General features: G+C 40.5%; 1 protein-coding gene across 4 annotated transcripts in view; it reads left to right on the forward strand.

Moving 5' to 3' along the window:
• LOC133346093 (growth factor receptor-bound protein 14-like) overlaps positions 1-27,349 on the forward strand; it is a 133,334-nt gene that overhangs the window by 86,110 nt on the left and 19,875 nt on the right. For all 4 annotated transcript variants that reach the window (XM_061557472.1, XM_061557474.1, XM_061557475.1 and 1 more), the window contains one exon: positions 2,477-2,548. In XM_061557472.1, the coding sequence (XP_061413456.1) occupies positions 2,477-2,548 (72 nt within the window). The remainder of the gene's footprint in view (positions 1-2,476; positions 2,549-27,349) is intronic.

Below are 27,349 nucleotides of genomic sequence, written 5' to 3' on the forward strand. Positions count from 1 at the left end.
TCGCTCGAAAAAGTGGCTTATCATGTGGACATTTCTAGCAGCAAAAAATAATCGAAATCATCTAAATGCATGTTTGTGACATATTAATAATCAATTCAGCTGCGCAAATGTAATTGTATATATATACACACACACACACAATGTGTGCGTTGTGATGTAATGGCCTACTTCTGTTAAATGTTTGCTGCAACATTGAAGAAGGTTTAATGAAAAAAAATGAGCAGAACGCAGATGTCGCATTCATCATTGGGCAAGTTGTGCGAAGTTTTGAAACTGACACAAATAGATCAGTTACAACACATTGGTGCGGCATTCACATGGATGCTTTCTGGTAATTAAATTATTATTCACCGTGCAGTCACACATTGGCATTTTCAACATCATTTGTCACTGAAAAAGCAGTAACCAGCCCAATGATGTTGCTAGAACTCGACCGAGTGACTGGTATCCATCATTCGCAGATCTGAGGCTTTGCATCTAGATTTGGAAATTGCATGAAATACAATTTTACATTCAGCAATTTAAAGAGGCTTTCTAGAGACGATACTTAGATTAGTATGCAAATCATGTAGAATCTGTTTTGAAAATGTATCATGTTTTAGTAAATACTTGTCTAAATTTGTTTATATTTTGTCCATTGATTGATATATACATTTTTTAGAAACCTAGATATGAACATGGCTCCTTGGCACGGTCATGTTTTATATTTACTTGCTCCTATCAACCCTTACTTGTCACAATCATGCATGTGGTTTTGTATTGTGGCACGTTCTCACCCTTGGAATGTTACACTCCACGAAGTGCATTTTCAACAACCTGTAATAATAAATCGATCACCACACTCCTCTGCTCATAACGTTGTGACTAAACCTAGAGTGCAATGATTCTCAGTTATACAACACTGAAACAATTCGATTATTATTTTTGTTATAACCATGTTATATGAAGAAAAACATTACGTCGTAAAAATGTGGCTTTTACTTGCATTCAGATTTGCGCAAACATGCTTCCATGTCATGTCTTTGGGTCAGTATTGTCACTAACCTTTAAAGCTTCAGCACTTGAATAATAACCACTTGTTAAAATATACTCACCATATTTATAATACTGTAAATTATTATACTTATAGGTTAATTTGATACAATGTTCCCAGATATATGTATACTGGTTTGAATTGCAAACAAGCGTATAAAGTTTTAATAGAGTATTTGAAGGCAGACAATTTTCCGTGTAAACACGCAAGCAATCTTCCTTGCTTCTGTTTATAATAAATGTTCAGTGTCATTTCCCTTCCAGAAAAAGAATTTCCTGCTGTTACAACATTTAATATGATATTACATTTAAATCGAATTAATATATATCCGCAAATAAGAAGGCTGGGTTTTCCACAAACTTAATTTTGCTAAAATATTTTTGTTCAGGTTATGGAAATACCTACATAGAAGTCAGTATTAATGACCATGTAATTCCAGTTTGTTTAGTTTCCTAATGTCTCAGAGTTATTACAGTACACAACTTAATTTACATTTCCGAAAACACTTGGTGAGTTCCAAGAAATGTTATTGCGAGAGTTATCAGAAGAAAACCTCTGAATGTGGAAAGGGGTTTAAGCCAAAGGGAGAGATGTTACGTGTGCCAGTCAGCGTTGGCATCCTACCAAAAAAATAGAAGACATTAAAAGAAACACAGTGTAACATAGACTTCCTTTTATATTTTCAGATGGAGCTGCCCGAATGAATGTTTGGCTTTAAACATAATTTAATAATGGTAATATTTACTAATATATAGTGAAATCTAATGTGTGCTGGGACTCGATGTCTTCCAACTTCATAGTGAAAAAAATTAATCGGAAATGGAAATAGAAATGACAAGTAACAAGAAAAACAGCAATCAAAAACGCAGTGCCAACTGCATCAGCCAAGCCAGCGTGCATGATGTCACAGCAAGCTTTGACGTTACAGAGTAATGTGTGTAACATTCATGAGCACAGGGTGTGTACACCCAGTGTCACTCGTGGGGGTTGTGTGACCATACTTCACCACGCTGGTCAGTGTGGGATAGTAAAAGGGGAGCCCAGTACCAGTTCAGATATCACCACTGATATCAGCTGTGACCAGGATTCATAACACCGTGCCACCACTCAAGTTTCAGAACACAAGTTTTCAGAACTTAGGAATAAGGCCACTTGTTCAAATGTCGAGATCATTCTCCTCAGTGACGGTATTAAAAGCGTGTTAATATTTTATTTTATTTGTTATTTTATGGATAAGTTCACTGAAGCAGCCAATTGATTATTTACATTTGAATGTATCTTCAATAAGTATTAAGGGCTGGTAGTCAAACGTTTTAATTATATATATATTTTTCTTTTTCATGAAATATTATTAGTAAAAAATTTTGCCATGTATTTTTATACGTAGTGTTACACCGTTTTAGCTTTCCACTTAAAAAAAGTAAATTTCCCTTTTATTTTCAGCAAGTGGCCTGGTCTCCAGGTTCCTGGAACCCAAATGGAGGCCTTGGTACATCTCCATTATTGGACGTTAAGGTAAAGCACTTCATCACATGATACCCTGTCAATATGGTGCACTTCAGTGGTAACAAAACAGAGAGGCAAAGGACCTTATTAATGGCCACTTGTACAGCCTGTCTGCATTCTTCCATCTGTCTGATGCCGTCTGTCTCCTATAGTAACCAGACATCAACACTGCGGTCACCTGCTGTTAATTGTCGGATGTTAGTGATTGCTTCGGACACAAACGGGCTGGGCTAGTATAAACATATTTATTTCAATCTGGATATTAAAACAGGCTTTTTGTGGAAAGAGCTGAAATGTGGGTCACGGTAAAAAACATTGAAATTTATGGCGTTTAGAGCTGCAGCGTGCGCTCGTATTGTGTAGTTGCATGCCGATTGTATGTTTTTTTTTCGTAAATAAAAAAAATCGTCGACAATACATTTAATATTTAGATTTTTTTCCAAAAGCAAATCTATATTTTTACATTTGTATTGTTTTGCAAAAGTAAGCTACACGTAATTAATGAAACAGGGACATTCATTACTTTTTAATTTATATACATACTCACCGAAACTTGTTGCTACTGTGCGCTTACATATTCTGCATTGAATTGTATGTATTTACATATTGCTTATTGTCAAATAATAAAGCCTTACATCGGCAGTAGTGTTAAAACACTGTCTACTTTGAAAAAAAATCAAATTCTATTTCATTAAACGCCCTCTAATCCTTGCATTTGCTATCCTTGATAAAACACCAATGATAGAATAAACTTGGCACGATGTCCAGTTCTGTGATTTATCCGTGGTAACCATACAAAATTCGATGTATTTGTTACAAAGTCCAGTGATGCAGTGTGGTGTAATACGCTGTACCTCTTGGCTATGGTAGGGACTTGAGATGACAGTGAACATGTCTAAATCGTCAACATCAAGCATCGCACTTGTCATAATTTTATTTATTCTCTTGAGCAATAATTAATCTGAGATTATAGGATCCATTTGCAACACAGTACAACGCAATGTGCTCTCTGGTGTGTTTTTTCGGGTAGTACCTTGTGTTGTTTGGTATATTAGACGTTTCGCTCCGCATGCTTCTTTCTGAATTGAGTTCATTCAGATTCAGAATCTTTATTTATCCTGGACAAATTCGATGAGGTATGAAGCTTTTTCCGCAGATGTCCAGTAGGGGCAGGTCAAAAAGTTAAGACAACAAATCTTCAGTACCTGTACAGAAGGCCCCAGCGCGTGGAGTGAAACGTCTGACATGCCGGGTAACAAGCGGTAAAACCCGAAAACACGTCGAAGAGTTATAGCAGCACAAGTGAGAACACTAGCGCAGAAAACTTCCACGCGCTTGCGGTGACTTTTTTGTTTATTATGAAGATAGCAGTAGAGGAATATGACAACTTGGGTGTCTTAAAGAAGATGTATTTATTTTGGACACAGTGAGCTGTATTAGGCTTTATTCAACTTGCCATCTTTGTCAGGAAACTCAAATTTTATTTTGACTAATTACATTGGGTTATAAATCAGTGAGAAATTGTTAAAAGTGGCTTATGTGCAAAGGTGGCTTGCGTGGCAACACGGCGGAAGGCTGGCATAGCAAACGCAGCTGAGCTGCGCATTGCAGTGCAGCCATCGCATGTTGCGTGGGTGACTGGGTTTTGCCTTTCAGCCCAAATGCATCATGTTGCAGTGCCCACAAGGTTAATTATAGTGAGGAAGGGCATCCCAGTAACTGGATGGCGTGGGTGTGGGATCACTTCCCAGTAACGAGGCCAAGAATCTGTTTCGTGGCTTGCAGACTGTTTTTAGTTATATAAACCAACTGGCCACAAGTGTGTTTTGACACATTTTGACACATTAGTTAAAATGTTATTGTTTTTCGGGTTGATTATTTTTACTTTCATAACATAAAACCTGATCTTGACAAAGTATGTAACCTTTTTCGTTAATCAACAAAGGAAAGTTTGTCATTTTAGATTAGCTTCAGAACGTTGAAAATGCTTCAGTAACAAACATGTCCAATTGTGCTGTTCTAAAACATTTAGTTTATCTTCTCTCACTGTTTACAATCATTCAGAAATGTATCAGTTTTTACACTATCGCGTTTTCAACATGGAACTGAATGACCGAAAGGAAAATGGTAGTTTATTCTCGCATACCTTAACTTGAAGTGAATTGTGAATACAGTATAATGTTTAGGCCATGTGACCATGTCCTGAATATCGATAAAACACTAGACTCTCCAGCCATACACTTTATATGCAATGTATTTCAAAGATGAAGCATTGCAATTAAAACATTACACTGTATTCGAGCTGTGCATAATTTAATAATGATTCATAATAGAGTGTTTTGGTGAGATGGTGTAAATATAAATGTGTTGTTAAACCCACCACCACTCGGCACAGCCAACTAGTAAAGTTTGTCACCTAAACAGAACATGCCAATTCGTTACTAGTACAGCACACCGGTGTGTTGGAGAGTAAACCCACAACATTTACAATAAAAAATCTACTCGAATTGTAAATCTTGTGGGTTCATTCTCCAACACCTCTCAAACACACCGGTGTGCTGTACTAGTTAGAAACTGTCTAGTTTTTTGGTGACGCGATCAACCTCACTAATTGGCTGTGTCGGGTGGGTTTAACGACATATTTATATTAACGCGCTCTAACCCAAAAAAACCTCTTATGGATAATATTGGTCATGAAAGCCTAAGTGTTACATTTAATTATGATTGTCCGTTCTTTGTCAATCCACGGCTGGACGTCACGTTGATCATGGGGGTTGTTTGGCCATACTTCATGCTGCTCAGTGTGTTGAAGGGGGAGCCCAGGACCCGTTCGGATATCGTGTGTCACTCACGTTAGTGTAGCCAGGAATAAAATACAGATCGCCGGGTTCATAGTACAGTGCGCTTACCACTGTGCTACAGAGCCACATCTGTTGATAAACAAGCTACATTAAACATATCGTAGTTAACAAAAAAAGAAAACAAAACACATTTGATTTTAGTTAAATAAATATAGTTAACCTTTTATTTCCCAGTTCAGGAGGGAAAAAAAATCCCATAGTGGATCTTCTGCGTACAACCATCTGGTAGCTATTACCGTTGTCAATACACAAATAATTGTTTCTCTCTGTCAAAAATATGTTTTCATGGCCCAGGGTTGCCTGCCCTAGGAAAAACAATGTAATCTGCCAGTGTTCTCTGGGTATTATCACCATCATCAGATTATTTCTGGTAATGGTCCCCTGAAGGGCTACACCAAACCCTAATTAATGCCTACCGGTTTTTCTTCCTCCCAAATCAAGAGTAACATTTCAAGGTCAACGAAATCCCAAGTTTATTTTTGCAACTCCATTTGCACAATGACAACGCTCTTAACTCTGCCAGTGAAGCCTTCATTCATAGCTTTACTCGTACAGTACGTGTGTGTATATGGCCAAACTCCGTTTATTCGGAGTAGACGGAGAGATGACTTCTACCGGTTCTGAATATCTTGGGTCCCAACCGTGGATTCACTCGGTTCATCCAGGGGGGGGGGGCGTGACCATGGATAACCCCCCCCCCCCCCGCCGGATAATTGGAAGAATTTTCTTTAATAACCCTGTTTATCTGTGGTCCTGACCCCGAACGTTTGGAAGTGCCCCGCTCACCTGCGAGAAGTGAAAAAATACGCCACCAAATGGCACGCTGCCAGCACGCGAGGCCACGGTGGACCCTCGAGGGCCATTCTGTGATAAAGTTTACGGCACAGAGCAAGGTCGAAATCAGCAGGCGCTTGCCCCTCAGGCACCAATCCTACTGGGTCTCTCCTAACTAGATGGCAAGCAAGCTCCCTCGTACCCGTCCCTAAGATACTTGCATACAGCAACGTGCAAAGCACTCGGTGGCACAGCAGCATTCTTTGTTACCATGTACAGCACTGCATGATATATTCATTTTGACACAGATTTTGTGGATTAACTCCGTTTATCCATGGTCCCAACTCCAGAAAAGTGTTAGTATTTGCCGAATAAATCCGTTTAACCATGTTCTGGTTTTGATGGCCATGTCCCCAGATATTTGGAAGAGAGAAGTAGGTTTTGCCGACCCTGGATCAACAAATTAATGGATAATCAGGTCACAGATAAATGGAGTTTGACTGTAACTGCTTTTTGCATTAAAAGGTTACTCTGACGTGCAGTGTCCAATCTGTGATTTAAACCTAAATCCCAAATCCACTCGAATGTCTTTAAGCACACAAAGCAAAACATCATACTCTTTGGAATACCTGCAAAAAGGGCAAGCGATTCATACACAAATCAGTCACACTTGTACCAAATGTGGATTATAGCAGCTACAGACATCTGACCTAATATCCCCCCCTACCCGCACTGCAGTCTGAATGTGGCTGCTTTGTCAGGATTTGCACATTTGAAAGGATTATTTATAATTATACAGCTGCTGGATCAGCCTTCATTCTTTGAGCACTGAGGGGAAAAGGTGGCTTTAAATCCCGTGTGATTGTATAAAAAATATCTAGGTGGCATTCAAGACTTACTGCTATAAGGGTGGTTTTGATGACATAGACAATGTTGGAATCAGTGCCCTTAAAAACCTCGTTGGCACTAGTGGTGTAAAGTTGTCTATATCATAATTTATTGTAAAGTTATTGTACAATAAGTCTCAAAACATAAATTTTATAGTTCAAAATAAATATTTCTTTTCATGATTTGGTTACATTTAGAAAACAAACGTAAAACTGTTTTTGGATGGGGGAAGAATTTAGCATTTAGAGTTTGCCTGTAGTTTTTAGGATGTATTCATTAGTATATTTCATAGATATGGGTTCTTTGACGATTTTTTTCAGTGGACCACATAGTAAAATGATCTTGCCCTGGCGGGCCTCGTGAGCTCTTCCATCACGTGTACAGGTGTTATGACGTAAGGTCATTTGACCACTAATCTCGACCACTTGTCTCCAGGTCGCTTATCTCAAATTCGTTATCACCCTTTCATCTTGCAAATCTTTATCTCTTGCCGACCACTCTCTATTATTGCTCGTTTATCTCGTTTTTTTAACTCACCAATACGTACATCTATGTCTCGGTTAGGGTTAGGCCATGTCCCTTTTGGGCCACAAGCAAGAGCATTTGTGAATCTACTGCTTGACGAACCCTGCTGTTGTTTATTTTTTGGGGGAAAAAATCACGTGAAAATTAACTAAATGTTGTCCCCTGCATAGCTTGAATATACAGTACCTTTTTTTCGAAAGTTACCCTTTTTAGTCCAAAAAATGTACTTTATAATATTTAATACATTAAGATACTAAAAACATTATAAACACGTAATATTAAAATAAAAATGGTTAATCAATGCATTAGTTCATATTTACTGTACCTCCAACAGCCCGTCGTTAACAGGGGAATGGTCGGTAAGCGAACACATTGGGCTCTATGGGGGCACTACACTACTATAAACTATACTATACACTAGACTACTATACACTACACATTGGGCTCTCTATGGAGACCCGTCGGTAAGCGATTGGTCGTTAACAGGGGTGGTCGTTAAGAGGGGGTTCGACTGTGCGTCTAATTTGTGAAAGTTGGAGTGGCAGATCTCGCCTCCATTGTTGGCCCTGAGTTAGTGGATATTCTATATTTCCATGGTGGGGTACCAGTTTATAAATAACAGGAGCAATAAACTGCTGTACCAGTTACAATGAGCAAAACAATGGGTGCATCGTCATAAAAGGGCCATCCATTTAGGACGTAACGCTAAAATCTGTCAAAACTTGACCCCTCCCTGTACGCACGTGGACTTTTAACCCCCCCCCCCACCTGCGTACGTACGCCTGATATTTAATCCACGCAGAAACGATCAAGGATTAATCATATTAATGTGTTTAAGCAAACAGATAGTCCACCGCCGGACTATCTAGCTCATTTGAAGGCCAATGTAGACAAATTATTAGCGAGGATTTACCCCCCCCCACCCCGTTTCCTATGCGTACGTAACGTGTCAGTAGACCCCCCCCCATACGCAAGCGTACACATTTGGGTTAACCCCCCCTCCCCCCTCCATGGGTACGTACTAAATGGATGGCCCCTAACCCTTGGTCAATTCACCACTGGATACAGACTTCCCCAAGCCACTGCCATCTTTCGCAAATGCAGGATGTTACTACTCACCCACCAAGCACCTGGCACATGGGCTGATTGTATTGTTGCTTCTCCATGGAGGGCATTATCTCAGAAGCTTTCCATTCCTTATAAGTGCGATCTTTAATATGCACATCTAATTCCTTGCATGCAAGGAGAATTCTTCGCTTAACCTACGCTTGCATTTATATTTATAGAATGAATAAAATTTTGTCTGCAATGCTGCCCAGCAAGTTTAAACAAACAAACCCTTGTATGCCTGTGCCGGTAACGCCCTTACACACTGCTATGCTAGGCTCTGCAGAAAGGATTGAGGGAGTGGCTGGCCGTGTTAGATGCTGATCCAAAGCATGGTTAAGTTACAGCTTACCATAGCAACTGGACCTGGGCAGAATGATGCAATGATTTCGGCAGCAGAGGGTGATGTAAATAACAGAGCATTTATTTTACAATCGTAAACAATTCATCACTGTACATGGCTTATTTCCCAACCTTCATAATCGACCAGATTTGACAGTTCAAAATAAAAAATATACGTATGATTTACGCAGAGAAAATTCTATGATGGGGGCACTGCACCACCCAGTTATTGGTAACAGTAATAATGTCTTACTTATCCTTACCATACAATAATCTTGTCAATGCTTCCATGTACGTGTTATGCAACCTCGCAGTAGCTTACTTTGAATAAAGCATACAAAAGTATACAAGCACTTACTGTGTATTATAGGCTATTATGCTGCTGTGTACACTGCTCGCTGTGCATACCAAAACCACTTTCACTCAACAACAAATTAAGGTTGCATTTACAATATGGCCTTTCCCTGGCTTGAGAATAGTCGGTCAAACATTGCCGACTTGTACTCCACCAAAAAGTATCGGTATGCATAGTTCCCGATTGCAATCTCAACATCTCTATCCCCTGGTTAACTTCACACATAAACTGTTAAGCCATCAAAAGCTGTGCCACAGCCACATCCCCTTCCCCGTGTTGAGGGTGTTTAATAATTAAACCTTTTCTTATAAACACGGGCAAAATTCCCCAAAGTCAGGCTGCAGACGTGTTGGTAAGTCTGACATCAGCGCGAACTGTGCCGTCTACAGTGCCCCAGTTATGTTTTAAATTCGTTTTTTTTCTCTCTCTCCATATCTACCAAACATTATTCATGTTTAAGTCAAAATATACGGTGTGCATTTTGTAACATCAAAGACGGATTGTCCGATTTCCATAAATAATTGTACAACAATGATGCTATTCAGTTAACAAGTAAAAAAAATCCATTAATCATTGTTAAGCCAGTTGTTAATTGGCTCTGACAAGAAGAGACGTAGCGTATACTTGAATCTAGGCAGAAATCCCCATACATTTTTTGAGTTGTCTCAAGGGTTGCTGGAGAGTGGGTCATCCAGTCACCCATCAAAATCACCCCAACTCTAAACTAAAGGCCTAAGGTCGAAGAGCCCTGCAATTTCTCATGCCACTGTTGGTGGAAGGGCCACCAACAGACGGAGCTCTGGAGAGCCCCTTAAGAGGGTATTTTGTTGTACTCCTTTATTCTGGCCAGACATCTTGGCATAGGTGGGAATATCCACACTTTTATCCCACCACACACACACTCTGCCAATTGACTTACTGTGGTGGTGTATAGGCCTCGGCAAGGTAAGGTAAAAGGTAAAAACAACGAGCCTACCTTTACCCTACCTTTTACCCTTACCCCATACAAATGACCCGATTACAGGGTAATTACTGGGGTACTACTACACAGGAAAAAGGTTTATAACGGTAAATGCTAGGGAGAGCGCTTTATCCATATAGAATACTCTCGATTCCAATTTTACAAGCTTGTTGTTGTCATTGTTGTAGTTGTTGTTGTCGTTGCTGTCGTTGTAGTTGTTGTCGTTGATGTTTTCGTTGTCGTATCCTCAAATCTTGTAACTCAATTTTAACCCACTTCCCAATGTGGTATCGACTGCAAACTTGGTATACTTATGTCATACTGATGACAATACTATATATATCATAAAAAATAGGAAATATATATTTTTAAACATTATTTTTTATATGTTATGTTTCGGCTTGGGTCTAATTGTCCACGATCAACTGACGTTGGCTGTAATTGGCCACGGTCCCTTACCGTTATGGCAAGCTTTGCGGCCACTTCCTGGATTCGTGGAGTTCTGCCATTACTAGTACATTTCATAAAAGCGTGTTTTTAAAAAAGTTTTTTAAATATTAGTTATTAAATGGAGGCCATGGACTGCGCCACAGAGTTTTTAGCGACAAACAAGGTACCGTATTTACCGGGTAAAACTTCGCGCTACCTTTACCCTACCGGGTAATTCTTCCGAGCTACCTTTACCCTACCGGGTAATTCTTCCGAGCTACCTTTACCCTACCGGGTAAAACTTCGCGCTACCTTTACCCTACCGAGTAATTCTTCCGAGCTACCTTTACCCTACCGGGTAATTCTTCCGAGCTACCTTTACCCTACCGGGTAAAACTTCGCGCTACCTTTACCCTACCGGGTAATTCTTCCGAGCTACCTTTACCCTGTTACCCGTTACCTTACCCCTTGGCATGTCGACACCTTTACCCTTTATCCGTACCCTTTTACCCGGTAAAAAGGGTAAATTACCTTACCTTGCCGAGGCCTAGTGGTGTACCCATATATACTTCTGTGTGGACAGGCCTCTGACAAAGCAAATACTGGCACAAATAAAAGAAAAACTCACCGTTGACAATGCCTTGCAACAGAAACATGAAACGGAGTAAAGAGGGAGCAAAGAGATTTACAAAATGTAGTCTAAAATTTTTTTTTTACATTTTGCCAGTATGCGTTGGCCTTATAAACAGCCTTCAATAAAACCAAACAAATGTGGCCCTGTTAATGCACTTTCACTCCTATTTAACACATACAATGGAAATTGTTAGTACTGTAGGTAAATTCACAACTATGAGAAGTTACTTTAAATTTGACAAAGGCCTACATTGTAGAGTGTGATGGGCAGGTACCCTTACGACTGCCAGCCCTCATCGTCAAGTATTTTACTTTCTGCCAGCACTCAACCTCAAATTGCCGACTCTCCAGTTTGATGTCTCAGCAAGTCTGCAGTTAACGGTCACATCTGTGTGTATAGTGTAGATGATCCACCTGTATTTAGAATTCTTGCTGGGGGCGCTGCAGTGGCGAGATGTTAACTACCTTGCTTGGTATATAGGAGGTCGTGGGTTCGATCCCAACCCTGACGCCTGTAAATTGCGAGTTTGCATATTCTCCCCGTGGTTATGTGGCTTTTTCTCCAGGTCCTCTGGTTTCCCCTCCACATTTAGAAATATGCTTTTAAAGTATTTGGTTGCTATAGATTTCCACGTGATAAGCCACTTCGTTGAGCTATCATTTGTGTTCAAGTCACTTCTGAAAAAAATCTATATAGCTCAGTGGGCCTTACCTGGTAAAATAAAAATAGTTCAGTTTTAATAGTTTTAGTTTCTTGTCTTGCTTTCCTCAATGTACATGTTAGTTAATTATTTCTGCTTAAGGGAGGAGCAGTGGGACAGTGGTTAGCGCATTGCGCTATGTGCGCTATGAACCTGGTCACTGAGTTGATACCTCGTCTTATCCCTTGTCACATCTTAACCGGCCCAAGTCCCCTCCACCCTTCACCAACTCACACTTCCCAGCGTGATGAAGTATGGTCATACAAACTCCTTGACGAAGAGTGTGGAGAGGCCTTCATCTAGCAGTGGATATTATATAGGTATGTGTATATTTTCACGTATTATTTTAGGGTATCTTACCTCTAGTAAAACATCAACTTTATCACATTTGTTTTGACATAATAAACTTCTAGCTCAACAATGATAACGATGGTAAATATGCAATTACAATGGCTGTATGTTAATAAAATAAGTTATTATTGGTGCAATAAATAACATGTTAATGAATGCTTTAACAGGGCTAATCATTCATAGCTGTTGTCAATTATTACATCTACCACAAGATAAATAAGAAAATCCAATTATAATTAATATTGTTAACGCTGAGTGCTTTCTTTCATGCATGATTTGCAAGAATCTAAACTTTAGTAACATGGTCTTGCACAATGGAGTGGTGCCGTGCACCCAAGTTGGTGCACTGAGATATCAACTCACTGACGTTAGCTTCATTCCTGGCAACGGCTAACATCAGTGATGAGTGATTTCTGCACCGGTCCTGCCACCCCATTTTGCTACCCGCATTGACTAACATGGTGAAGTATGGTCTAAACAATCCCCATTATTAACATTTCCCACTAGCACATGCCAATAGGACAACACTGATGACAAGATTTGAAATGTAATTCCCTGTATTTATAAAACGGGCCATGTCACTGTTCGTAAAACATAACGTGGCTAATTTGTGTTGTGGCTGGCAGTAGCCAAATTGTCTGTTTTTCATAAGAATAGTGTTTAATACACCGTGGGCTATTGAGATGTAGTTTATGTCAAAAAAGCATTGACGCATAATGCCATTCTTGTATGCATACACCCTGCGCAGTATCTATGGTGCAACGCACTGATGCCGTGGGAGCGAGAGGTATGAGTGTTCACATGCTTATGGCTCGGATAGCCCAGATTACCCCCACAGCCACGTTCAGGCCTGATTCACCATGTGTCGGCACATGCCTTAAATGCACGATTTTATTTAGTTTGAGATACCAAAATGTACATGAGTGTTTGTTGCACAGTACTATGGTGTTGTGTGGTTTGCATGGGCCCTGGTTGAAGGATTAAAATGGGGGGCATCCGAATGTCCAATTTCCCTTCCCCTCTTCCTGAGCTGATGCCAGGGACCCTCCAAGTCCATTGCCTCCGGTGCAGTTGCACCGCCCGCACACTCAACATCTACACCACTGATGCAGTTCCGCTTTAAAGTTTACACGTAGGTGAAGGATGATTTAGCGACAAAATAGTTGCATTGCTAACATCGCGGTGCCATCACACAATGACTAGATTGGGACAAGTGCCCCAGAGCTGTTGTCATCTGCAACCGGTTAGGAAACAGGAATTTGGAGCTAAGGGCTGTTATCTGGTGCATGTGTAGCAAATGTAATTGTGCGTGCTTACGAATGCCCCGCATGCAAGTTTAGTGCCCCGAAGAATTCCATTAAAGGGGCCAGCTGTCGGGTGCAAGCTTAATTTTAGATAGGCACAGGCACTGCAAATGGATAGCAGTTAACTCTGCACGTCACACACCTTCAAGTGGCTGAGTGGCCAGGGGCACACTAACTTTCAAGTGGAGGCTATGTGCCCTCCCTTTCTCAATGTCTACAGTTTAATTTAACATTACAATACACTCCAGGCATTCCTAACTAATATCAGTCGATGAAGGCCTTCTTACCACACCTGGGCTGTTATGTTTTTTGTGACTGTGTTGTGCAACATCTCAGACCGTGCAACATATCGTGAACGGCTGCCCAATCAGATCATTCAACGGCGATCTGAAACAAACCCACGTGGCTACTCCTGAAGCAGTCGAATGAATGTCAAATCCACACATCAATTCTGTAATCTACTAATAGGGGTTTCCCCTTTTTTCTGGCAAGAAAACTGACACCTTTTGCAAGGAATCATGTTTACATTAACCACAATACTTGCAGTCAAATGCAAACAAAAAACAATACTCTGATAATTTATGCATTGTCCTTGAAACTGATTGGTCCACACCAGAGACAGCTTTTCTTAGAGCCTATTCTCATATGAAAAAAGGGGGGGAAAACTCTATTTGTATTTGTATGTATATTTTGGTACTGGCAAAGGAAGCCTCATGATAAAAAAAAATGTGTAATCTGCTGCGATCCCCAAAAATGCCTGTACGAGAGAGGAAGATGTTTTTTTTAGAACATACTTTTATCACCTGGTCAGTGCAGATGGGCGAATGAAGAAGGGGAGAGCAGGGCCAGTTTTGACATCACTTGCCACTGATGTTAGCCGTGATCGGGAATTGGGTTTGCCGGGTTCATTGCAAAGTGCACTATCCCCTGTACCACCGCTCCACGCATCCTTCTCCCTGCATATACCTACACTAATGTTTGCCGTAAACATGTATGCATTGATAACAGTAATATGCATGTTTTTGCTTACGCATAGCAAATGCACATTCTCGTATTTTTCCATGCAGTTTTGCACGTGTCAGGTTGAGTAACACATACATTATGTAACACTAACATTTTGCAGAAATATTAAAAGTGTATTATAATAAAACATACTGTACTGTAGTAATATTTCAGAGAAAAAAAATCAGGTCAGTAATGGTACATGTTATGCATTGTATTATCACACTTGTCGCTGAATGTAGTTCATTTCTGATTGATGGGGTCTACACAGAAGTACAGTAATACAGTCTAAAGGTGCATTGGTTTGTGGCAAGACCTTTCTCCAAAGTGTACTTGGATGATTTAGACTGACACCTGATCTCTATGGCTCGGGGGGACTGTATTGGCTCAGTGCACCCATGGCAGCTTGGCCCGGCTGAACTGATCCCATCCCTCGTCTTCGAGGCTCATGTCACGGCCCGAGCCACACACTTACTCGACATTTGCACGACTGCTGGAATGCATATCCAGCCTGGGTTTGCAAAACCCAGATCGTGGGCATGACCCAGATCCCCTTGGCAATCTTACTATCTCATTCAAGCTCATGAAGTCCAATGCACAAACTCTGAAAGCAGTATAATGGCTAAATCACTCGCATGTGAATCTCTAATAGTTTATCTTTGTAGGCCATATGAAAGTCTAATAAGATGTGGGGAGAGCAGTTAAAACTAAAATATGTTTATTTGACCAGGTAAGGCCCACTGAGCTATATAGCTCTTTACAGAAGCGACTTGGCCACAAATGATAGCCCAATGAAGTGGCTTATTGTGTGGAAACGTATAAAAGCCAAATACTCGAAACGTATGCCTCTAAATATGGAGGAAAAAAACGGAGGACCTGGAGAAAAACCCACACGACCACAAGGAGAGACATGCAAACTCCAAATATACAGGAATAAGGGTCGGGATCGAACCCACGCCCTCCTGTATGCCAGGTAAGGTAGTTAACATCTCGCTACAGTGGTGCCCCTAACCTTTTCTAAGCGAGATGCATGCTTTCGCCTGGGCCGCCCTCCAAAGCAATTCAATAGGCCGAATGGCCTATAAAGGTGAACTTCAAGTGTGGGGAATGTATAGGCCAATACAGTATAATCCAACCAACTGCTACCTCATTAGAACCTCTTTTGCCAGTAGCAAAATATGATAATTGTTTTTTTACCCTTTTATCTGGCAACAAAACTGACACCTTTTTTACAAGGAGTCACTGTTTGCATGGACCACAATACCTACGGTCAGAATTCAAACAAAAAACACAACTCCGATAATTATGTATGCATTGTCCTTGAAATTGATTGGTCCACACCCGAGACAGCTTTTTATTAGAGGCTATGCACCATCAGAGTATGAGAGCTCGGGGTAAGCATTTACACCATTGGAACCTCCTTTGCCAGTAGCAAAATATGATAATTGGTTTTTTACCCTTTTATCTGGCAACAAAACTGACACCTTTTTCATACTCTGATGGTGCATTGTCCTTGAGTTTTGCGCCTTTTGGCGTCATCTGGTCCAACACCATGTGAGACTAGGCTCTAAGAAAAGCTGTCTTGGGTGTGGACCAATCAATTTCAAGGACAGTGCATACATTATCGGAGTTGTATTTTTTGTTTGCATTCTGACCACAGGTATTGTGGTCAAAAAGGGTAAAAAAACAACCATCAACTGCTACCTGTTTGCTGCAGGAGGTAGAGATAGGGGGCATCAGCAGAACAGAATGGAACTGGGATGAGATCCGAGCCATGTTGTTGATCCTAGAATAGTCCAAGTGAACCACTGTTCCCACCTGCTAGTGGTCATGGATATGCAGCATCAAAGCTGGGTCGGTTTCAGTCATTGTTCTATACTCTATGCGAAAGCGAGACATGTACCATGATGTTACATGATTGAACTAACTTCCTGGTCACGTTAGTATTTAAATACATCATGGAAATTTGAAGAGTGTCATTGCTCTTTACATCGAATGGGCTTACATAGTTTTTACATGTGTAGTGTACTAATTCAGAGACACTAGTAGGAGGCACTGTCTCTTGTTTATTCCGGTCTTCACAGCCATAGGGAATAACTACATACCGGGTCAGGACAGCCAACACGCTTCCAGACCCACAGCTCGAAGAGGCGAAGACCACGACGACTGCAGCACGACGAGTTCCCAGATGGCAGCAGCCCCGACTGTGAGTCGGAGCTCGCCTTTTATCCTCCCCAGCGTGGCCAGGCTCCGCCCTCGGCCACGCACCCTTCTGGATCCCCCAGAAGGCTCCGGGCTTCGCCCACGGGTCCAACCGGTAGAACGGGCTGCTACCCCCAATCCCATTGACTACCAGTCCCCAGCGCGACGCGCTCCAGTGAGTCATTCTACGTCACTACACATAGAATGCTCATGCCAGTAATATGGCAATCCAGCAACATATGTTTAACAAGCCTGACTATCTTGATTTGAAGCTTTCGTGACTGCAGGAATCCATACTCTTTGGTTCTTTCGGTAAGTCACTTAGGTAGAAATAAAACAAAATAATTCACGACATTTCGATAGCAACACAAGCCATCGTCTTCAGCTAAAAATCGCGACAGCTGCGATATCTGCTGCAAGCAGCACGATGTCTGCTGCCTTGTGAAGAGAAGCTGTTACCAGCAAGAGTTTTTTTAAGTTTTTGAGAACAAAGGTAGCCGAAGTAGTGTGATTTTTTTTGTTTTATTTCTACCTACGTGACTTACCGAAATAACTAAAGAGTAAGCCTGACTATGCTGATTAGACCCAGAGCATGTAAACCATTTCAGGGGTTGCTCACTTAAAGAAATGCTGATCGACAACATTGCTCTGGATATCTAATAGGATGATGGACTAAAAATGTGTGTTTAATTATATGTGAAGAGACAGGATGGAGTTCTGCTTATTTATGATTTTCCTCATCATGCTCTAAGGCATCACATAATGAGTTTGTGTACATGCCGGTATTGGGTCATTATTGGGCTGGTGGAGCCCAATTCCCAGTGGAAACAATGCCAGATATGGTGCTGTTTCTACTACCCCCTTGTCTTCCCACATAAACTATATAGGTGCTCACTCACACAGCACTAACCGCCATAATGTGTCCTAACCAGTTTAACAAGAGTGGTAGCATATGTACGTCTTTTGCATATGCAGAGCTGTTCAGCAGCATAGTAGAAAAAAAGGCCCATGAGGGGTTAATGTTGCAATGTCAATGTTTATTTCCACTGACATTGAGGTTCCACACTGCTGAACTACCATTCCCTGTGGATCTTGGTCTGTTTACTAGCAAGCTTATCTTGGTCACATTTTGGAAACAAACACATTTTCCAGTTTATGAACCACCACCCTTAAGCCAACAACTTCGACGTTAGAACTGTGCACACAAGCGTAATGTTGTAGAAGCACAAAAGTTGCAAGATGCCATTGTTGAGAAGCACTCGTTAAAGGCAGCTTCATTTCAAAGGTGGTGTCGTAAGTAACAAAGTACGCAGCTTGCAGACTGACAACTGTGCACTCATTGATAAGTGCGTATTGTGACGATGCCAGTATTAAAACTGTATCAGGTTTATTAATTATCCAAAAGGCTACCAAATCCATCATGGGTGCTGTAGTGGCGAGATGTTAACTACCTTGCCCCGGTATGCATGCAGGAGTGCGTGGGTTCGATCCCAACCTTGATGCCTGTATTTTTGGAGTTTGCGTATCTCTCTCCCCGTGGTCGTGTGGGGTTTACTCTGGGTCCTTCGGTTTTGTCCTTCACATTTTGAAACAAGCATAAGCCACTTCGACAAGCTATCATTTGTGGCCAGGTCACTGCTGAAAAAGAGCGATGTAGCTCAGTGGGCCTTACATGGTAAAATAACAACGGTTTAAATATATTTTTTTATTCCTGGGAGGCTAAACTAGGACATGGTGAGCTGATAGCCCTCCTCCATCAGCCCCATCCACACTTTTCCGTATCCAAGCTCAACCCAGTCACGAGCCCTGCCCATTATATAGTGACATTGCTGTTTCCCATAAAATGGGATTTTTTTATATCGCAAATCTGTACAAAAAACGTCACGTGCAATTAATTAGAATTTCAAATTTTCACAACGAAATGTCAAGATCTTGTCATTTGATATACAGCTTATGCAGTATTTGTATATGTGGATGAAGGAGATTGTATCTACAAATTTGTATGATCGCCGACTGAATATATATGAAACTCCTTATGGGGAAAAAAGATAAAAAAGGGCTCAAATGTATAAAATGTTTGAGTAGTTGTGTTTTATAGTGGCCAGAATGTTAACTCCTGCATTTTGTCACACACTGAGAGGAGGCACTTTGTGGACATATGTATACAGTGCTGCATTGAATTCGTGTATGTTTGCGCACATGTGGTAAAATAAATATTAAACACTCATCTTTTATTTACGTAGGCTCACAAATAGAAACGTGAGGTTACTTTATTTTTTTGCAAGTGGAAAGAGTGTTACATGGCGTTGGATTAGTTTTGGGTCATCCACAGTTTATTGGTCAGTTTTCAGAAAATGTCGTAGCATAATATGAAATTGTCTTGAATAAACCAGGACTGATTACATCCATTAAGTATTTTTTAAATACATAATTCCTTTAAGATCCCAACAGCTAATGGACCTTGAATTCAGACAAAAACAAATATCTTTAGTATGCATCATTGTACAGCATACATACTTAATACACACGAAGGCTTAAAACGCAAGTAAATCTTAAACAATTCAATGCACATATAACATTGTTTTCAGTCATCCATACCAGCTATGTATGCACAGAGTTTGGCTTATTTTAAATGGCAATTACCCACCGTTTGCGCATATTTTCGTTGACAAATCTGCTTACTGATAACTGTCCAGCAGCATATTAGCCAAGGCAATGCTTTTAGAACTGATTTGCTAAAAGTCAAGTCAGATATCCTGATCTGGTCAGTTCAGCTAACATTGCTCAAAGAGCCATTAGTTAATACCTCATTCGCTGGCATGCTGCCTCTGTTTTCTTGAACACTAACAGTTATTACATTTCTTGCAAATTGTTTAACTCGATGAGGACTCATATAGTATGCCTTGAGATTGGCATGTAATAGACAGATGATTCTGTGCATTCAGAAAAAGGTTATCTTCATGTTACTTCTCAAAAAAATGCCACATTGTTGTGTAATACCCATACTGTATTCGTGTTTTTCTTCAACCGGGAGCATGCTGATGTCAACAACTAGCATTGTGGTGGATCACTTAAGGTGTACATTTTCTGCAACATCCAAAGTATTTTTACAGCAATGATACGAGAGAATTGGAGTCTTGGGAAAAACAGCCATAAACTGGAAAATGTAGCCGGCTTGTTTTAATTGAATTCATTCCCTTCACTCTTTCTGATTTGCCTCATTACTTCGTTACCACGATACCACGGAGTACTATCATTTTGTATGTTCCTTTACTGTGCTTCGTTTTTATAAAAAAATACTTTAAAAAGTCTTCATTCCAGGCTTCTGTAGATTTGCTTTGCATATAATGTTTGAATAATGTGTAAAAAAAAAAGATGTAGCTGTAGCTGGCTTGATATTGTCGTGATGAAAATTCAGCAGCTCAAACTCAGTAACAAACAGATGGGGAAGTGACCTTGTATTTTATTTATATCTTGATTAAGTCAAACCTGCATTTTGACGATGCACCATAGTAGCAAATGCCCCGATATTATACATTCCCATTGACACAGTTGCTAAGGCTTTGTTGTCGAGAGACTAAAGAAACGGAAGGAAAGAACATCTGATTAAAGGAAAAATATTCACGGGCATGCCTTGAAGACTTGTTAGAGCAGATTGCACAGGAGCCGATTAGTAGCACTGGTGTCATGAGCAGAAAGTGCACATTACGGTATGTATATATATTGTACTGAATACATATGTCTGAAACAAGTAAGATTAGAAAAATAATAGATGACGATTGCCTGTGTTGCGATCGAAACGTCGTGATATATTGTTTTTCTATCTACGTGACTTTACCGAAAGACCCAAAGAGTATGAATTCCTGCAGTCACCAAAGCTTCAAGTCAAGAAGTAAGATTAGCTCAGTCAGTCCAGGTCTGCTCTTAACTTGCTCAAGACGTACGGCCATACAGCGCCCTTGCTGTCGCATGTTGCCGAGGGGGTCAGTAGCTGCGATGCAAACATGTGAATACATCAATAAATCCCACACAGGATTTTTAATCATATACATTTGAAAATGCACGTATAAGCTTTACATCAAATGACATCGCACTTGGCTGCACTTGGGCTACGCGTGACATCCAGGCTGCAGGATTACTCCTCTACAGCATGGGTCTGTCTAGGCCTGTTGACAAAGCCATTGCTAAGGTGACACATGCACGTACGTTTGTATCTCAGCTAGTGACCGCCTCATCAGCAAATGCAGCAAGAAAAGGGGTACTGTGTGCATTGCAGACACTCTTTTTTCAGTGGCCTGGGCGCTTGCAATGCAGGGTTTGGTTCTGTTTATTGTCGTAAATCCGAAAGAGGGGTGTACGTACACCTTCGAGGCTCAAGAACTCCTATTATCGGCATTCCAGTGTGAAAAGCAGTGCAGAACAAGTCATCCTGGCAGCCAGCCAGTCAGCCAGCCTGGCCACCCTAAATCTTTACACAGACAGGCTGCATCAAAAGTGCCTAAACATTTATTTAATAAATACTTCAGACGCGTAAATAAATATGTACAGTCATTACCTCATACCATTCATCAATAGACTTCACAATATGTATTAATCTCAAGGCTTTCAATAACATCAGTGTTAAATGTCAATACATTTTAACATGTAGGCTTTCGAGACCAATATCATCAATAATTATACAAGTGTTTTGGGTTAGATCGCGTAAATATATAAATGTGTCGGTAAACCCGCCACCACCCAGCTAATTGTAATTACTGGCGAAACGTCGTACTTGGATTGTAAATGTTGCGGCTTTGCTTTCCAACACACCGGTGTGTTGTACTAGTAACGAATTGGCATGTTCTGTTTAGGTGACAAACCTTACTAATTGGTTGTGTCGGGTGGTGGCGGTTTTAAAGACATTTATATATTTACGCGATCTAACCCAAACAAAATGTATTTTAGCCATGTTTCGCTCCATTTTTTTGTGACTGCAAAGAAGATAACATTGTAACAAAAATATAATCTTTCTGATGAAATGACATTTTCCATTTGATACAACACAAGTGGACCTTGTTGGCCATAAAATACATGACTGCTTCACAAATACTGAGGTATTTGGCACCAATATTAAAACAAATATTTGCACTGGGGTGGGGTTTAGTTGCATTTGATGATGTTGCATTTTGGAGTATGCTTATTGCAGTTCTTTATGACCTCGTATTTGTATTGTGCTGCGTTGTCTACCAAGGGGGTTGGGGAGGCTGAGAGGTTGGGCTTTACACAGTGTTGACATTTGCGCGTCTAACCCTGCGTGCACGTGAGCGTCCGCACACGTGTCTTTGTGAGATGATGAATAATAGCATGCTGACACAGAGAGTCAATTCCACAGGTGAACCTGAAAAGCATGTGGCCTCAATAACACTCTTAAATTCCCTACACGGAGACTGGCTATCTTCAGAGCCCCTTGTTCCACCCATTAACAAAAGAAAAGCAAGGGGCCTTTTAACAAAATTCCCTCTTCCTCATTCAGGGGAGGCTTTGTATCGAGGCACATGTACGAAGATCAGTTATTATTTTTACATTATGTTACAATTCCTTTTTAACATGTTTCAGTATTGCATATAATTTTAATAATGAAGTTGTGTTTGTCTGGAAATGTGTTTCGAAATTAATTGAACTGAACTGAGATGGTGCTCGCAAAAAGTTTACGTTTTGTATGTTCATACATTTCCTTGCACCTCGATGCTCCAATTGGCAGTTGGGAAAAAAACCCTAAAATATGCTCATCCGTTTATTAATCCACTGCCATATTAAAACCTCCCCACACCCTTTGGTCTTGGGGGTTGTTTGACCATACTTCGCCACGCTCGTCAATTTTGGTGTATACAGGAAACATTTTACGAGTATTTCCTTGCTAGCTTTTCACTCATCAAGAAAGTGAAAACATTCCAGAAAAAAACAAGCGTTGCTGTATTATATAGCATGAGAAATGTTGCCATTTGTCAAGGAGAGGCTAATATCAGTCTTTGTGGTTACTGTAATTTAATGCATGCCATTTTTTTTTACATAACGCAATTTGTAGCATCGAAAGATGCATGCTGAGAAATACATTGAGAGACAAACAGAGAAGCACATGGATTAGGGAATATAATCAGGTTCAAGACATGGCCTTGGGAATGACACGTCGCTAGGAAGGGATTATGGCTGGTTGTCAAGACTAACGACGGGAGTGGCAGCAAAGAGTAGAGGGAACGTTGTTGATAGCACGTCCCACCACAGAGATGGAGTGATGAAATCAGCTCGTGTACAGATCCTGGGTGAATTGTTACATCGCAGGGCAGAAAGATAGCAGTAGCTCGAGGAAGCTTTCATCCAGCAGTGGATTGATGACTGATGGTGTATGACGGTTCACTCGGAGTTATTAATGGCAGGACAAACATTACCTGATATAGCCCACTAAATATGTTCACAAGTAAATAACAACACATAAATAAAATGTGCAGATTTGAGAGCATGACGTGTTTTATTGCCTCCAAAATCCCCGTGTCAGCAGAATTAATAATTATGGGTTAATTCCACCATGTGATTAGCAGTACCTGAAGGACCCCCAAGAGAAAACCAGTGCACTTAATAGCTCTACTTGCGCTGAATGACAGCTCAGAGGAAAACGGTTTAGTGAGGGGCTAAGGGGTTTGTGTTACCATATGCCTTATTTAACAATTTTGGGCACATGTGTCTCTTGGGGACTGAATAGACATGAATAATATTTACTTAACATGCTGGGAGTTAGTTTTGGGGAGGAAAAAACTCATGCAGAACTGATACCTGGAAAATGAAAGTGTCTTCTTTGTAGAATTGAATCATGCTGACAGCTATAAGGCATAAGTGTAATCAACTCAGTGCAGTGTTTAACCTGAGAAAGGAAAATACTTGAGAGCGAAAAAAAGTTTTTTTTAGAATGAGCTTTGATCCCCACTAGGGCTGTATTTATTGAGGATTTGTCCTTTTTTAAAGTCAGTCGTAAGTAAAATATATACTGTAATTGGTGAAAAATATAATTTTCCTTTTAAGGCAGTGTTATTGAGAAATATGGTGTACAATTTTGTATATTTTCTTTTGGCCCACTGCCAATGTAATATCACCAAACAATTTGTTATCCTATCTGTTTTAAGCTTGCGGAAGACTATTTTCTGAATCTCACTGTCATGTTTAGTTGATATGGCAGCCAATTAAGGAAGTCACTATGTACATTACAATTCACAGGACAATTACATTTTAATATGCCAATCGTATTTGCCAAAGGGACGGGTACAAAAATGTAACAATGTAAGAACTGAGAACGAACACATAGAAAACCTGTTTTTATTGTAACTTTTGAATTGCTACACTGAAAATGTACAAGTTAAATTATGCTACATGAAGGAGATTAAAAAGTACGAGGTCAAAACCAAACCAGTTGAAAATATCACAAATACAAGCAATTGCTGCAACGTGATCCTATTTCCTATTTTCTCACAACTCTCATGGGCACTGACAGCATTGCAGCTGAGCATTTGTAATATAACAGCTCATTTCAACCATAGCCTCGCACAAACCCATTTAATACAAGACCGTGTTCCAGCAAAAGGTGAGTTATTAGAATCCGCACTGAAGAGATCTGACAAAAGTGTTCTTAGGAACGAGGATTAAAGGAGGTGATTTTTAAGACAGGGCTCTTTGCTTGGCCATGGTTGTGGCTTTGCTTATTTTGCATCCCACTGTGCTGTACGTAAAAGCCCTCACTGCAGCAGGACAGATCAGCTTTTCTTGGGCTTGGCCTCATTTCATTGTGCTGCTCGGCATGGGGCAAAGAAATTCCCGTCAGCAAGTCATTGCAGACTCCGGTAATGAATGGTCTGTTGGGCTTTTTTCTAGAATATTTATTTTGTTCCAAATCAGCACTGGCCTTTTGTCCTATAGTTATGGTCTCTCAGAGGTTATTGGGGTGGTGTTGGGATGAGAGGTCTCACAGAGGTGTGGGGGAGGGGCGACGGCCTTTTAGTGCCTGCAATTGCTCTGTAAACTCTCTCTTGGCTTAGCAAAATATTTGTAGACTGTTTGCTGTACCCCTCCACAGTGCTCTATGCCCTGCTTTTCTGGAACATAAGATTTGCCTGTTGGTTTCTCAAGCTGCCTAATGGAAGGGTTAAAGTTATTATTGCCAACAAGTTATACTGTCACAATATGCATTGATAAATTCTAACATGAATATGTACGCTGCAATCCAAAGTACGAATATAATCGTGTTTCTTTGGTTAACTGGTCGCGTTGCATTGCAAACCTTAATTATTCTAAGTAAAAATGGGGCAACAACAATGCAGAGCAGAGGGAAATTGGAGACAAATGCACAGATAAGGGTTGGGCAGTTGTAAATCTTCTTTAACAGATGCTTTTCAAACGAGATACTTGAGCTCGTACTGTTTGCGTGTATGGAATATAAAAAAAGACTGAAACATCACAGTCGTTTGATTTAATTCAAGATTCTCATGTTTTCCAAAAAAAATGCACTTTACCTGTCGTACCATCTGCATGAAGTGTCAATGTCCACGGGCGTTACATTCATAGCCCTTGCATAGCCAAACATTGTTGACGATTCGATTTTATTATTTTTCAATCCACACCGCCCACCACCCCCACAACCATTACTAACTCTTGTATTGGCCTAAATAAAATTTTGCATTGGTCATCCTTCAGTTTTCTAGAATAATTGTTCTTAAAATGGGAATTTGTCAGTGACTGGCAAAGATTTGCACCCTGCAGGCGTAACAGAGACCAGATGAGAATAAAAAAACAACTACAGCTTTGTGCAGTGCACTCTGTCAATCCATAGGTTCTGGGATTCAGCAATAGTAACCAATGCGTGAAATGTAGCGCTAGTGTTAGCTGTGAGTACAGGTAGATATTGTATACTAAATAATGTGCTTAAATGTTCATTCCTTACTAAAGAAGGCAATATTGTGGTATTACAAAGGAAGTTTGTAAATGGCCATTTTTATACATACACATTTGAGTATAATGATGCATTGATTCATCAATTAATATTTTTAAGCTGTTGATATAGCCATCAAATTACGTGTGCAAGAATTAATGTTTTTTTATTTCCTTTCGTTGTATGTACTGTAATGTGTTCACAAGACCACTGGCTGCTGCATTCACACTTTTAAAATAAATACATCTATTTTTGAATCACAGCTTGACCATGATTCATTGTTTATAAAATGTCTCTCCTGTCCATACACTGTACTGTACATCAATGTTGTTTGTGTTTATTTCTCAGGTAGTAAAACTGGTTCCCTGGTACAACATAACTTAAAAAAATATTTAAATAACGCACATCAGTTTTTGCACTGGCATACTGTTATAATCGAACGAAGCTGTGTGTGGTAAGTTGTTTAAAGTAACTGCAGGCCTGTTAGTACTGTTAAATATTTGAACTGGTTGAGACTCGGGATGAAGAAAAACTATTTCAATGCAAATAAAATTGTCTCCGTCGTTACCTGTATGGAGATAGAAACCATATACGAGGACACACATGTTTATGACCAACAGTAGAATGCACCACATGCTTGGATTTCATATCACACCTTCATTCCCAGTTATTTGGACCATGTTAAAATATCAAAGGAAATCTGCTTTCGGGTAATTGAGAACAATTAAACAATTAATGGAGTGCATATCGAAAAGTCCCGTACATGAATGCAAAGTAGTAATACTAGATTACTGAATCTGGGTCAGTTTATGGGTCAATCTTCCTTTATACATAAACTGGCAAACATTTACAGATACAATACTGGATCTGTTGTAGTTCTGAGAACTGAGGGAAAACATGTTGAGTCATTTAGGAGTGAGGGACTTTTTATGATTTGAGCAAACACATAATTTGGTTTAGTTTAACAGTCATGGGGACATTTAAGGACAGTCATGCACTTTTTTTTGCCAGGTATATGTTTCAGGATTGTAATATAAATGCAGTGGAAACCCAACAGTAATTTACTCCATAAACACATTCCTGCGGAGGGAGCTGGTAGGAGCGTTGGGTTGCTCGGTCAATGGCCTGCAGGGTCAACGGCGGCAGTGGTGTATTCCGCAAATATGCCCGACTGTGAGGGCGGGCACAAGCCGGCGTGAGTAGGTTAAACGTTAAGTTTTATAAGGGCACCACGGGGTGACCAGCCCCCCACCTAGCCCTACCCTCCCTACCCAGCCCCTCCCCACTCTCCCCACCCCACCCAGCCCCTCCCCACCCTCCCCCAGCCCCACCCTCCCCACCCAGCCCCTCCCCACCCTCCCCACCCCACCCAGCACCTCCCTCCCCACCCAGCCCCTCCCTGCACGATGGACGGACGGACACAAT

The sequence above is a fragment of the Lethenteron reissneri genome, chromosome 23 (genome assembly GCF_015708825.2).
Source record: "Lethenteron reissneri isolate LAM-NWPU_2019-01 chromosome 23, ASM1570882v1, whole genome shotgun sequence".
Classification (NCBI taxonomy): Eukaryota; Metazoa; Chordata; class Hyperoartia; order Petromyzontiformes; family Petromyzontidae; genus Lethenteron; species Lethenteron reissneri.